Source organism: Rhinatrema bivittatum, chromosome 1, assembly GCF_901001135.1.
Source record: "Rhinatrema bivittatum chromosome 1, aRhiBiv1.1, whole genome shotgun sequence".
Classification (NCBI taxonomy): Eukaryota; Metazoa; Chordata; class Amphibia; order Gymnophiona; family Rhinatrematidae; genus Rhinatrema; species Rhinatrema bivittatum.
This window is the reverse complement of record NC_042615.1, coordinates 88,195,664-88,210,824: the sequence shown is the minus strand read 5'-3', so window position 1 is coordinate 88,210,824 and position 15,161 is coordinate 88,195,664. Positions and strand designations below refer to the sequence as shown.

The 15,161-nt window shown below is 41.9% G+C and overlaps 1 protein-coding gene across 1 annotated transcript in view; it reads left to right on the top strand.

Moving 5' to 3' along the window:
• The window catches only part of NEK1 (NIMA related kinase 1), a 328,757-nt gene that overhangs the window by 24,714 nt on the left and 288,882 nt on the right, over positions 1-15,161 (top strand). Inside the window, 2 exon segments of the mRNA XM_029573804.1 lie at positions 1,135-1,232; positions 4,588-4,671. Coding sequence (XP_029429664.1) covers positions 1,135-1,232; positions 4,588-4,671 — 182 coding nt within the window.

Sequence of the window (15,161 nt, the reverse complement as noted above, 5' to 3'; positions counted from 1 at the left end):
CAGCCCTGGGTCCCAACTTTTACGGTCTGGGCTACTGATATATAGGCAGTAGGGGAAAAGCACAGACTACTCTTAAGTCTTTGGTCTTAGGCCAAGACCAAAAGCAAAGAACATTCAAGCTGCATTGTCTGAATAATCCGGAAGGCTGCTTACCCTGTAAAATTGTTGCTAGCAGTAATTTTTGTTTAGGGTTTGACAGTTGCTTGGTTTTGATTATAAATATTACTACCCTTAACAGAAACATGGGGGTAACCTGCACGGAGTGGCAGTTACCACAATAAGAAACTTGCTGGGCAGATTGGATGGACCACTTGGTCTTTTTCTGCCATTACCGTTACCATGTAGCTGTGTGGGGGGTTTTTTTTGTTTTTGTTTTTTCCCTCTCTTGTGGCATTTTAAGTAGATTTTCATGTTCTGTCTAGTGCTTTGTCATTGGTATACTGGGTTTTCTCTGTGCCGTACTACTTCTTTTATAGTGGCAATAATGTCACAGAAAAAGCTGTGCTCTCTGCCTCCCATCTGCTGGTAGGGGGACATAAACCATCTGTCTTGGCTGGTGTAACAGGATTCATGGAAAGAAATTTAACAGGCAAGAATTTCTCCTTTCCTTCCGATTTTTATATTGCTTTATCTTTGAGTTGCTTCTATAGTCAATGCTAATGCCCTGTACGTTTTTTATGGAAGCTTGCCAGATACTGAATATTCTTATCATATCCTCTCTGCCTACCCCATCTCCTTTTTCCTTTCCTCCTAGAAAATACATTCTGAATTTCTTCAATCGCTGTGTAGGTTTTATTGCATTTTGGTAGTTTTCCTCAGAGTTGTTTCCTTTCTCAGTATCTCAGGTTATTGCTTTTCAGAGATGGACCTGGTGTCCTAAATGCAGTGTTTCATCCTTTAGCACCAAGACGACTTGCTTTTTTGAAAAAATTATCTTATCTAAAATATTTAAAGCCATTATTTGCTGACCGAGGACTGCAGAATGTGCATGTACTTTAAATCGTTGTGCGCTTGAGCTTGTGAAGGATGGCTAACACCTTGCAATAGCACAGTCCTGTCACTGCAAGAAAAATGTTTACAATATATCTGCTAGGCCACAATTTGTGTTAAATTTTTATAATTTTCTTATTGTAGAAGGTGGCTGCCTTTACATAGTGATGGATTACTGTGAAGGTGGAGACCTCTTCAAAAGAATAAATGCTCAGAAGGGTGTTTTATTTTCAGAAGATCAGGTAAGTAAATCTTACTTTTGTGGACTTGGGTTATATGGCAGCATTTTATAGAATTCTAGTTTTTTTTGAGAATGTGTCTGTTATAAAGGTGCTGCTATGAATGTTGCTAGGTAGACCCTATTTCTGTGGAGCAAATTTTCTGGTCTGAAGCTAAGGGTTGGCTCATAACCACATCTTGGGATGTTCCTTTGGGCCTCTGCATCTTCATATTGTGACTTTTTTTTTTTTTTCTTTTTGTTGTTTTTGTTGTGGCTCACCTTCCTCTCCACCCAAGCTTCCACTCTAGTTGGAATCTGCGTTAACTGCTCTCCTGTTGTTTATTTGGGGAGAGTTTAAAACTGAGATGAAATGGATCTTCATTCATGGTTGTAAGGTGTTAGCTGCAGTCTTACCCCTCGCACCCACTAAGCAGATGGTTAGGAGCTGTCTTTGGAACTCTGTACATGTGCATTTTCAGTCCCAGTGACTTGGACTATTCCAAAGAGGCCTATAAACACTGCCTCTACAATACTAGTTCTCAACCCGATCCTTGGACCATCCAGACAATCTGTCTTTCAAGATATCCACAGTGAATATAAATATGAGATTGAGCTTATAAATACTGGCTGATTAGGGCAGCCTTGGAGCAAGTCTTGGGGGACCCTCCTGACCCCCACAAGACTTGCCAAAAGTCCAGCGGGGGTCTGGGAGCGACCTCCTGCACTCGGACCGTCAGCTGCCCGTATTCAAAATGGCGCCGATAGCCTTTGCCCTTACTATGTCACAGGGGCTACCGGTGCCATTGGTCAGCCCCTGTCACATGGTAGGAGCACAAGATGGCGCCGGCCATCCAGTGCTCCTACCATGTGACAGGGTCCGGCCAATGGCACGGATACCCTGTCACATTGTAAGGGCAAAGGGCCATCGGCACCATTTTGATTAGTGGCAGCCGACGGCCCGGGAGCGGGAGATCGCTCCAGGGACCCCCACTCGACCACCAGGTACCTGTAAAAGGTTTTTGGGGGGGTCGGGAGGGTGGGGGAAGCTAAGGGATTAGTTTTAAAGGGTCGGGGTGGGTTTAGGGGTTATTTTTGTGTGCAGTTTTTCCCCCCCTCCCCCAAAACGATAAGAGAACACCCACAATCAATATCGTGGGGTTTTCCTATCGTTTTGGGGGAGCCCCCGATTTCTGACGATTTTGAAAATATCGTCCGATATTTTCAATCGTCCGAAGCCCGATTCACATCCCTATTCCTAGCTAGGTTAGCTCAAAAAAATCGACCAAGAGAGCTCACTAGGCAGTGACCAAGTGGGAATTCCCACACATGCTTGGAGCAAAAGCTCTACTAGCTAAGAGAGAGGGGTGTTTGCCACCAGATGATGTCATCCACATTATAGCTTATTCATCCTGCTATCTATGGAAAACAATGTTTATGGTAAACAAATTTGCTTTGTTTTTAAGAGCAAAAAAATGTTTTAAAAATGTTTGGAGACCAATGATTATAGCTATGCAATACAGGTACAAGAATTACTCTATAGTTACTTTACTTAAGTCCCTTTTTAAATATCATCTAGCTCAATGTTTCCCAACAGTTTCAAGCCCAAAGCACATCTACTATAGGAAAAATGTTATATGGTACACTATCCTTCACGGAGCAGGCAGTACAGACATGGAGAAGAAGAGCTAGGGAAGCAATGAAAACTCCACCATTTTCTTCCAAATTTTAAAACAAAGGGAGAGAGGGGGTGGGGAGACCCATGAACCTCTCATGATGGACCTGCTTCTTCTATAGACTGTATATAAGGGCAGGAGAAGAGAGAAGTCAATGTGCTGCGAGCAGTGGGACCAGTTAAGTTATCCTGACTGCTACATGTGACTGCCAGCGCTCCTGCAAGGATGCTGCTGCTGCTCCCAACACTCAGAGTAAGTCACGTCTAGTATTCCGTGCATACTCTCCTCGTCTGACTCAGCAGAGGGTTAGGTCAGAAACTGGAAGGACTCATAGGAGACTTAGGTGGGTGAAGAGAATTGTTCTCCGCAAAGAGGGGCCCCATCTAACTATGCCCTGCATGCTGGCCACAATCCAAGGCTCATGCTGTTTTCAGAAAGGAGCTCCTACACATTTAAGAGCCACTGCTGGTGTCTCTTGTTGCTTCTTGGTGCTAAGAGCAGATCCCCAGGTGCCAGCCTGGATCTGAGCATCAAGCAATAGTGACTCTCTTCAGAGGCACACCTCATCAGGTCTGAAGGCATACCAGTGTGTCATGGCACGCTGGTTGGGAAACACTGATATAGCTGAATATGATGTGAGAGAACCACTGCTGTATGTCATCCTACAACTTGATGAATAGATGATAGATCCAGGAATCCAATTCAGGTTTCCCACAAGGTGCTGACCCTTTCTTTAATATTTTCTACATTAACTTCCAGTGTTATGCAACTTTGCTGTAATAACTTAAGTGACATAATGGTAGTAATCTGTTTAGGAACTGAAATGCTCCCTGTAAGCGTGCAGTGCTATTGCTGGATGAGAGAAGTCCGGAAGCACATTTGATGGAAATAAGTCTCTTTTTCTACCAGGTTTGCTTCATTAGCCACATTTAAGCTGGCTTGTGATGCTGCTGGGCTTCCTGCATGTCGAATTTTATTTTCTAAGTTACTGCTGTGGGGTCTTAGGAGTACTGCAAAGTCTGTTCAAGAGAGTGCGTCTTATATGAAGTGGTAAAGTGGCTGCCCTGAATTTCTGTAAACACACACCCTCCCACACTTTGCCTACTGACAACAGTCTACAGTGAGGCTCTGAATGCTACAAAACAGGGCTAATTGTTTTTAATTCAGAGCATTACTGTAATATCTTTAGGCTTGAATGTTCTTTCTGTGCAAAAATGTGATATTGGAAGAAATCTTGGATAAATACGGTTTAAAAGGTCAATAAAGAAAAATAATATAAAGTGATACTTTCTTAAATTGGACTAACTATACATTTCGTAAAGCTTTCAAGAGCTAACACTTCCTTCATCATGTGAAAACAAAGTGAATGGGGTCATTCTTTTGACCTGAAGAAGGGAATATTGGCTCCTGAAAGCTAGTCAAAGAACCAGATCTTGTTATGGTGAGGTTGGTTGTTTGGTTTTGTGGGGAAATATTCACTAGTGTTTACCTTTTTATATTTTAAAAGTGTGGAAAGTTGTCTAAATGTAAGATTTGAGATGCTGTACATAACTAGACAGTGTACTCTTTAAACTGTTATTAGCATACCGCTTGCTTCCACTATTTGTAAAGACACCATCCTCTTCATCTCTACTTAGGTGCATATACGAAGATCAAGATGGATAAATGTTTATACATCATTCTTTTAAACGTTTGTTTTTACAGGTTATGGACTGGTTTGTGCAGATTTGCTTAGCACTAAAACATGTGCATGACAGAAAAATTTTACATCGAGACATAAAGTCACAGGTGCGTTAAAGGGTCTCTGGCATCCAATACAGGAAAAAGGCTGTTTGACCAAAATTATAGATGTTGCCGTAGGTGACATGGAAACAGGAGGAGTGGGGAGAGAATAAACTGAACAGAGAAACACTCAAAGTGCATAAGAACCTTTTATTCTCTCCATATTCCTCTTGTTTCTGTGATATTATATTGAGTGTGGTTGCTCACCACAGCTACTATTGTAGGTGACATGGAAACATCTTAGATGATGGCAGAAAGGCCAGCTGGTTCATATTCTTGCAATACGTTTTAGCTGTCAGCCGTAGAAGCTTGACCACTTGTTGAATATCACATTTTATCCAAGCCAGTCTTTTTCTTCCTCATAAGTTCTCTACTATCCCGGGTATATGAGCAAAAAGATCCCAACAAACAATCGCCATGCCTGGATTTTATTTTATTTTTACCTCTGTACTTTCTAATAAGCTAAACAGCAAAAACTAGCAATACCAGAGCTGTAGCTTCTACGGGAAAGTGACAGTGTGCCCTCATCCTGTACACAACACGACACCATGATGTGGGAGACTTCATTTTTTTTTTTTTTTAATATAAAACACTGATTTATAAGTAAACACAGGTGTGACTGTTAGGTCTGTATGGATGTGGACCTTAATTTTCTACCTTGTTGAGGAGTAGAGGTTAAAAAAAAGTGTTTTTAAAAGTCTCTTAAATGAATTAGGTGCTAGAGCTCATTAACAGCAAAGCAAACTCCCTCTTCTACCAGGCACAGTGTGTTGCAACCCCAAAACCTTCCCAAAACACACTCTGAAATTTTGTAGCAAACCTGCTATACTTTAACAAAACTAATAGGAAGGAAAAAAACAGTTGATTGATTAGGATGCACCAAACTAGAAATTGTGATTTGTAACCTACAATTGCACATTAAAGTTAAATTCTTTCAGTCTACTATGCTCCCTACAGACAAACTTAATGTACACACATTTTATTGAAGTGAATTGTTACCGCACTATGATGGTACATGATTAATTGTAATCTATACCACTTACTTTATTCATTATCGTGCCTTGCTGTAAACCGTTGTGATGTTATCTAACTTAACGACGGTATAGAAGAGCTTTTAAATAAATAAATAAATAAATAAATAATAAATAGGGTTCATACTGCACCAACCCTTTCTATAAAAAGCACTGCAAATGTAGCAATGGACCCTAAAACACCGATACACCTCCTACTGGAAAAACAGAACAAGCTGAATTGTAGATCCCTACACAAAACTATACACTAGCAAAATCCTTCATCTTTGTCTGTCTCATACAGAACATGGACAAATCCTCAACAAATAGAGAATAAGGGTCCACAAATTTTAGAAACAGAAACTTGCAGACAAAAATTGAACTGGAAGCCCCAAGAAGCATACCTGGGCAACTTTTGAATTCTGGTTACCTTGAAACTTCTTTTCTGTGCTTTTTTTTTTCTCTTCTTCCCTTGCACTAATTCACAGGATTCTCCCTTTCTCACTGCAAGCCTCCCCCCCCCCCCCCCACCCATGATTGGTGGGAAGGGTGGATGTGGAAACGGTGCAATCTTTCACTTCCATCTCCTCCCACCTGTTCAGTTGCAGCATGGTGGAGCAATAAAATATGTTCAAAACCCAGCCAAGCCCTGGAGGGTGGATAACCCCTTGCCCTGATAAAGAAATTCCTGTACAGATAGAGGGAAAAAGAACATAAGAGAATACCTGTGGTGCTCAGGATTGAGTTAAACTGTGACACTTCTCTTCAAATTCTCCTTCAGTAAAAACTTTAATTTTGGACACTAATTCAATGTCTCCAGTGTGTTTATTGGGCAGTAGCAGCACACATTGGGACAATACTCCTCTGCCACTGAGAAGGCAAAACTAAAGTCATCCTTAGCACTCTGGGCTTTGAAAGGGAAACCTTTCCCCCGCCACCCAACAAAAAATCCAGGCCTGGGCTTAAGAGACAGTGTTCGAGCTAACCTGAGGTCCAACCCCAAAGAGACACCAGATTTCTTTTTATGGCCCCATCAGAGTGCAGTCTACGCCCGGGGATGGGGTTACAGAAGGATGATGGGTACTGAAAGGGAAAGCTGTTGCCACAGCTCCACTTGTTAGGCCAAATGAAACCTGGGTCTGCATGGTATCTCATGATCACCCGCTCCTGTCTCATGATTTATGCACCCAAAATATGATTTGGGATTGTTCTGTGTGCATAAAGACCTCTCTCTTCCCCCCCCCCCCCTCCCCCAAGTTAAAATATTTGCTTAACCCATTGTGTCCTGTTTAGACCATAGCCTTCTAAAAAATTTGGGACATAATGGGTTAACTGTGTGAAGGGTTGAGTACACATTTTAACTCTGATTTACTGAATGTGCACATTTTTTGTTTGCATGCTTTTTTTTATTTTAACACATGATGTATTAGCATACCATTTGCTTATTGCATCAGGAGTTAAAACATTTTTTAGTGTATGGATTAACCTATGCAATGAATTTCATTATACAGTCTTAACATATGGCTTTATTATATCAGCCTTTCTTTTACCTATTCCTTCTTTTCAGACTTTCCACTAGATTGTTCCACTTTGCTGCTATCTTTCTTTTGTTTATGTCTAGACCTATTCTTTTGTTTTACTTTAGTTTCTCTTTATCCTACCTCTATACTGTCCTTTCTTTCTCTCACTCATCCCTCCTTCCCAAATCTCTTCCTGCTTCTATTGCACATCTTCATCTTTTCCCCATTTCTTTTCTCTCTTCTGTTTCCCTCCTTGCCTGCATTGCTGTCTTCATCTCTTTCCCTTCCTCCTCCTGCAATTTTCTATCATTCTTTTTCTCCTCTCTTCTTCCCTCCTCTCTGCATAGCTAGCAGCATAATCTGTGGGGACTGGGAGCATGCTCAATGTTGCTGGTCCTGCCCCCCCCCACCTGTGTGCTTCTGCTTTTGAAACAGTAAGCACTTCATAGAGAGGGGAGAGGAGCCACGGGGACCAGTAGCACACACATGCTCTAAATAGCCACAAACTCTCTGGTATGACAGGATCAGCATGGAGCACTGTAGCTCTTGCCTGCTGACTGCTCACCCACCATGCAAGTGCACCAGTTGTTGCCTCTTCTGTCTTCCGACCCATGTGGGCCAGTTCGGCACTGGAGCATTTGAGGGGCATTGACTCCCTCCCCAACACACAAATTCCCCCTCCCTCCCAAACTCCAACTCGCAAGACAGCCATGAGCACATGTTCCCTCTGCACTGCTGGGCCATGCTGTGGTAACTGCATATGATGCCAAGGTGCCTAAGGACAGTGATACTTACAGCCAAGACCATAGGGTTGTAATGGCTCTGAGTGAAGCTGTTGATATATTATTCCTGGTTGAGGACTATTGCTGCAATGACAGGACCAAAGAAAGTTGGAAGGGGATATAAAATAGAGGAAATATTCCTGAGTGGTTTTTTCTTTTTTTTTTTTCTGAAGGCTCCTGATGCCTGATCCCAGTCCTGGTTCTGAATGAGCAGGAGGAACCTGCCAGGTCAACAAAAAAAATGAACCAAAAATAGATTTCTGATGCTTTGAGGGTCTATTAACACCATCTGCTCTCAAATGTTTTCAGGTACATTCGAAGTAAAAAAGCCTGCAAGGGAGTCAGTTGGACTATTAGATGGCCAATGGGTAAAAGGGGCCCTTAGGGATGACAGACCCATAGCAGAGAGACTATATTAATTCTTTGCTTTGGTCTTCACTGAGGAGGATTTAAGAAACAATATTCAGAGGTGATGATTCAGCAGAACTGAAACAAATCTGTGTACCTGGAAGATGTAATAGAACAAATTGATAAACTAAAAAATAGCAAATCACCTAGACTAGATGGTATACATTCCAGAGTACTAAAAGAATTGAAAAATTTAAATAGCGGACCTGCTATTAGTAATTTAACTATCATTAAAATAATCTATGGTACCTGAAGACTGGAGGGTTGCCAGGGTGATGTCACTTTTTAAAAAAGGGATCAAGGAGTGATTTAGGAAACTACAGACCAGTGAGCCTGATGTTTGTGCCAGGCAGAATAGTTAACTCTCATAAAGAACAAATTATAGATAGGCCTAGTTTAATGGGACAAAACCAACATGGATTTAGCCAAGGGAGGTCTTGCATCATCAATCTGCTAAATGTTTTTGAGGACATAAATAAATGTGGATAAAGGTGAGCTAGTTGATATTGTGTATCTAGATTTCCAGAAAGCGTTTGACAAAATCCCTCATGAGAGACTTAGGAAATTAAAAAGTTATGGGATAGGGGCAGTGTCCTCTTGTGGATTGGGAACAGATAGAAAACAAAGAGTAGAGCTAAATAGCAAATGTTCTCAATGGAGAAAGATGAACAATGGAATGCCCCAGATATTTGTTCTGTGGCATAAGTTTTTTAACTTATTTATAAATGACCTGGAAATAGGAACAACTATTGAGGTGATCAAATTTGCCAGTGACACAAAATTATTAAAAGATGTTAAAATTACAAGTGGGTTGTGAGAAATTGCAAGAGAACCTTGCAAAACTAGGAGACTGGACGTTCAAATGGCAAATGAAATTTAATGTGGACAAGTGCAAAATGATGCACTTACGGAGGAGTAACCCAAATTATAGCTACACAATCAAGGTTCCACATTAGGAGTCACCATTCAAGAAAAGGGTCTAGGTGTCATCGTTGATGTACACTGAAATCTTCTGCTCCGTGTGCAGAAGCAGCCACGAAAGCAAATTATTAGGAAAGGACTGGAGAAGGAAACAGCAACTCTCATAATGCCTCTGTATTGCTCCATGTGAGACCTCATCTTGAGTATTATGTACAGTTCTGGACACTGCATTTCAAAAAAGATATAGCAGAATTAGAAAAGGTGCAACCAAAATGAGCAGGGCAACCAAAACGATAAAGAGGATGGAATGATTCCCCTATGAGGAAAGGCTAAAGAGGTTAGGACTCTTAAGCTTGGAGAAGAAGCAACTGAGGGGAGATATGATAGCCGTCTATAATATAAGTGGAGTTGAACGAGTAAATGTGCATCAATTGTTTATTTTTTCAAAAAGCACAAAGACTAGGGGACACACAATGAAGTTACTAAGTTGTACATTTAAAACAAGAGAAAATATTATTTTTACCCAACACATAATTAAGCTCTGGATTTTATTGCCAGAGGATTCAGTGAAAGCTGTTAGTATAGCTGCATTTAAAAAAGGTTTGCAAAAGTTCCTAGAGGAAAAGTCCATAAACATTATTAAGATGGGGATGCAGAAATACTTTGCTTATCCCTGGGATAAGCATCATTGAATCTATCTAACCTTTTGGAATCCTGCTAGGTACTTGTGACCTGGATTGGCAGCTTTTGGAAACAGGATACTATATTTGATGGGCCTATGATATGACCCAGTATGGCAAATCTTATGTACAACTTATGCCCCAACATTTTCGTGACTGACATAACAGAAGGCTTGTTGGGAAAGGCTTTTTTTTTTTTTTTTGTTGATACCAAAATCCGAAAGGGGGGTAGACATCCAAAAAGGTGTGAAAAACATAAGGAGCGAAGCTCCAGGAATGGTCTAGAGACTGGCAGCAAAGATTTAGTGCTAAAAAATGCAGAGTAATGTATTTAGGATGCAAAAACCCAAGGGATATTTTACAGTATTGGAAGCAAAAATTCTCCTAAGTACAAAAGAAGAGTGGGAACTGGGAGTAATTGTCTTATGATTTTAAGAAGGCCAAACAGATAGTTGAAGCAACAGTAAAAGCCAGAAAGATGCTTGATTGCATAGTGAATAACATAGACAGCAGAAAAAGGGAGATGATATTATGCCTGTATGGGTTCCTGATTAAATTTCATTTGGAATACTGTGTATAATTCTGGAGACCACACCTCTGAAAGAATATAAACCAGTTGGAATCTGTCCAGAGGGTGGCTACTAAAATAATCAGTGGCCTTCATTCTAAAGTATATGGGGATAGACTTAAAGATGTAAACATGTATATACCCTAGAGGAAAGGTGAAATAGGAGAGAGATTAGAGACATTTAAATATCTCAAAGATTTCCATGCACAGGCGGCTATTCTCTTTCAGTGGAAAGGAGGCTCTAGACCAAGTGGTCAAGGGGTGAAGGTCAAAAGGGATAGACTCAGGAGTAATCTTAAGAAATATTTTTTTTACATCAAGGGTAGTAGAGATGGTGAAGGCAAAAACATGATCTGAATGCAAGAAAACATGGGATATCTGAGAAAGTGATGAGAGTTGTAAAGGCTAGATAAATTGGACAGATCGGCCATATGGGGTTTTTTTTTCTGCTATCATGTTTTTAAGTTTCTAAGTACCAAAATCTGAGGAAGACAGAGAAAGTACTTCCATTTTTATATGTGAATGGGTCAGAGGACTGTAGACACCAAGATGAGAAACATTTTTTCTATTTGAGTCTGTAAGCTCTTCATGTAGACAGCTTTTAGGCAGACAGTACTGTATCCTCAAATCTTTGTGTAAGGACAAGTGAACTATCCTAGAGTGCTAAACATCAATGCTAGCAGGTTGAAAGAGGGAGGTTCAGATGCTAAAAGTCATTCTTAAGTTAGTAAGGGTGTTTCGGAGAGGCGCTAGATAACTGTACTAGGGACACAAACCAAACTTAGCTGGGCCACACTGGAGCAATGTCAATCAGTTGAGCCCAGTCCTCGAGGACTCTTTGCACCATCCTGGTGATCCTTGGAAATTGCTGGAAAAGCATATGTGAGATCTGCACTCCAGTTGGGCAGAAAAGCATACTGAGCCGAATGGAGCAAAATCTTTCCAATTTTCTGGTTTCCTCTGATGTGGTCAATTGCTGGAAATCCTCATAAACTGAACAGTCTATTGGCAACTGATTGTTGTAGAGACCACTCATGTGAGCGAAGTACACTGCTGAGGTGATATGTCAATGTGATGGAAATTCCAGGAATATAGGCTACTTGCAAGTCAGCCTGATGTTTGCATGCTCATTCCTAAATCTTTATTGCTCCTTAGCAGAGGGTCCATAACCCCTGCCTCCTTGTTTGTTCTCACATAATATGGCTACCTAGTTGCAGGTTTGACTGAGAATGTTCTTCCTCCTAGAGGAGATGTGTGAAAGCTGTCAAAGTGTATCTGATTGCTTGTAGTTTTAGAAGGTTGATCTAAAATAGTCTTTTCTTTTAATTTTTTTTATTAAAATGATCAAGTCTCTTGAGTTTGGAATGGAATCTATGTGCACTCCCAGTCCTTGTGTGAAAGCACCTGTTGCTGATGCTACTTAGTGAGGAAGAAACCAGAATGCCACCCCATTTTGAAGGATCAAGGCTTGCAGTCACCAGCAAATCTCCTGTTTCATATTTTATGAGACACCCACAGAGATTGTGAAGGGCTGAATTAATTGGTCTCACTGGGAGCAGAACCCTGCTGTAAGAATTGCATATGAAGACTACTGCCGCTATGTGTCCCAGAGTGACTAAAATGTCTCTGGTTGTTGTCTGATCTGCATTCAGCAGTCAATGTATGTGTTCGATGTTCACTAAAGAAGACCCTGGAGAAGGACAGTCGCTAGTTAACAAGAAAATGGAGGGAGGTGAAGTAGAAGAGAATGTATGGGAAGAGCTAGGAAAACTGAAAGTGGACAAAGCCAAGGGGCCTGATGAGGTTCATGCCAGGATACTGAGGGAGCTCAGAGATGTGCTGGCAGGTATGCTGCACGAACTGTTCAATAGATACCTGGAAATGGGAGTGGTACTGAGTGATTGGAGAAGAATGGTGGTAGTCCCACTTCACAAGAGTGGGAGCAGAGAGGAGGCTGGAAACTACAGACTGGTTAGCCTCACCTTGGTTGTGGGGAACAGTAATAGAGACACTGCTGAAGGAAAGAATAGTGAACTATCTACAGTCAGAAGAATTGCTGGACCAGAGGCAGTATAGATTCACCAGAGAAAGCTCCTGTTAGACAAATCCTGAGGAATTGGCTTGATGAAGAGCACTCAATGTCATCTACTTAGATTTCAGCATAGGAGGCTTGTGAATAAAATGAGAAGTTTGGGCATGAGTGTCAAGGTGGTGGCCTGGATTACACACTGGTTGATGGATAGAAAACAGAGTATGATGGTAAGTGGAACCTACTCTGAAGAGAGAGAGTGGTGTTAAGTGGAGTACCGCAAGGATCGGTGTTGGGACCAGTCCTGTTGATATTAAGATTTGCAACAGAGTGGACTCGCCGGAAGGAGTAGAAAGAATGAAACGTGAATTAAGGAAGCTTGAACGGTGATTGATATGGCAGCCGGGATTCAGTGCCAAGAAGTACAGAGTCATGCATCTGGGGTGTGGTAATCCAAAAGAGCTGTATGTCTCGGGGGGGTGAAGCGCTGTTGTGCATGGAGCAAGAGAGGGACCTTGGGGTGATTGCTTCGCCGTCTTCACATTGTTAGACACAATGTGACAAGGCAATAGCTAAAGCCAGAAGAATGCTGGGCTGCATAGAGAGATACTACTACAGTTAGGCATTTGGTGAAGACCCTTGGTGACGCTTAAAGGGAGTACTGTGTACTGGTAATGAGGAGTCCACCACAAACCATATGAGAAGCCAGTGGGATGGATGAAGATATGAGTATAAGCATTATCCTTATCCAGGGCACACATACCCAATCCCCCTTCTGAATGAAGGAGAGAATTCTGAAAAGGGAGTTCACTTTGAATTCCTCCCAGAGCAGATTCTTCTTCAAACTTCTTTAAATTCAGGATGAGTCTCAATCCCCTGGTTTTCTTGGGCATAAGGAAGTATCTGGAGTAGCCATGCTGTTGGAGTGGAATAGATTCTATCGCTTGTTGACTAGAAAAGCAACTCCACTTTCAGGCAGAATAGCACTGCATGAGGCTGATCTGGATTGAAAGCTGAGTAATGAAGAAGCGTGGGGAGTTGGGAGAAACATAAACAACATACGCATGCCACAATTTTGAGCTCCTAGTAGTATTTGGTTATCTTGCGCCATTCCTCCAAGTAGAGTTGGATCCTCCTTCATACCGGGGAGGATGGCTTTTGGGTTTGTAAGATGGTCAAAAACTTGGCCCTGGCTTCAGTTGGGCCTGTGGTGCCATGTTAGGCTGATGGCATTCTCTACTTTGGACCGGAAGCTGCTGCTGCTGTTGCAGAAGCGAAGATGGAAGGGGGGTCTCTTAAAGTATGGCCTAATAAAAACATAGTTCGGTCATCTTGAAAAAAATGTTGCTTTGAACTGTTTTTGAGAGAAACTGGACTGCCAAATGTTTCTCTTTGATTTGAGCAACCTTTTTTTCCCTGAGTTTATCCCTGAAGAGTTGGTCCCCCAGGCAGAGATGGCTGCTAGCATATCATAGATATCTTACACAAGCCATCTGACATGCTCCCATCAAGACCGATGAAGAGTGGGTAGTCATGTCAAACGCTTCACAAATGGACTGAATAAGATGGCATATACTTCCTTCGAGTCTAGAAACTGTTGTGGATACCCCAAGATGGTATTGCCTAACTGAAGAAAAGGTTTGTTTTGTCCAACTGACTGGTGTATTGTATTTTCTTCAGCTATGGTCAGGCAGGACTGCAGCTTAGGTGCCATGTAAAGGCTCATTCTATCAGAGCCATGGTAACTTTGGTGGCCCACGTGTGAGCAGTCCCTGTGGACGAGATCTGCAAGGTGGCAACATGGAGTTCTCTCCACATTTTCGCCCTGCACTACAGCAATTTCAGCCAGTCAGTCCTCCGGAATCTTTCAGCTGTGAAACCCAACTCTTTCTGCTTCAAGCCTTTTGTTCAGGTTCAGGCTGTCTCCCTGTGTTACCAATAGCACTTTGGTTGTTTGTGCCCGGTGGCACCTGGTTCGGTGACTGTTGGTCCCCTTGTTCGGGAACAGCTTGTAGCTAGGGATTCACCCATTTGTGAGGACTACCATCCTGCTTGTCCTAGGAGAAAGCAGAGTTGCTTACCTGTAACAGGAGTTCTTCTAGGACAATAGGATGTTAGTCCTCAGGAAACCCGTCCGCCACCCTGCAGTGTTGGGTTTTCTCCAAGTTTGTTTTATTTTTTCGTAATTCTACAGGGTGGCCCATGGGAAAAGTAACCCGCCTCCAATTGGAGGCGGGCTACTTTTCCATGGGCCAGCCTGTATATTACGAGACTGAAGAGGGATGCATGGATAGTGGCATGCTGGTCATGCTCAGTGTGCCAGTTAAAGTTTCTAGAAATTTTGACAAAAGTTTTCCATGCCGGACTCCATTTGATGTCACCCAGTTGTGAGGACTAACATCCTGCTGTCCTAGGAGAACACCTGTTACAGGTAAGCAACTCTGCTTTCTCTCTGGCTTTTTTTTATGTAAAAACTCAATACTTTTCTCTTTAAAAGTTGAGGCAGTCCCCAAATAACACTTTTCAGTGCTACAAAAAAGAAGAGGAAGAGCATATTTCCTCACAATGTCGGGAAAGA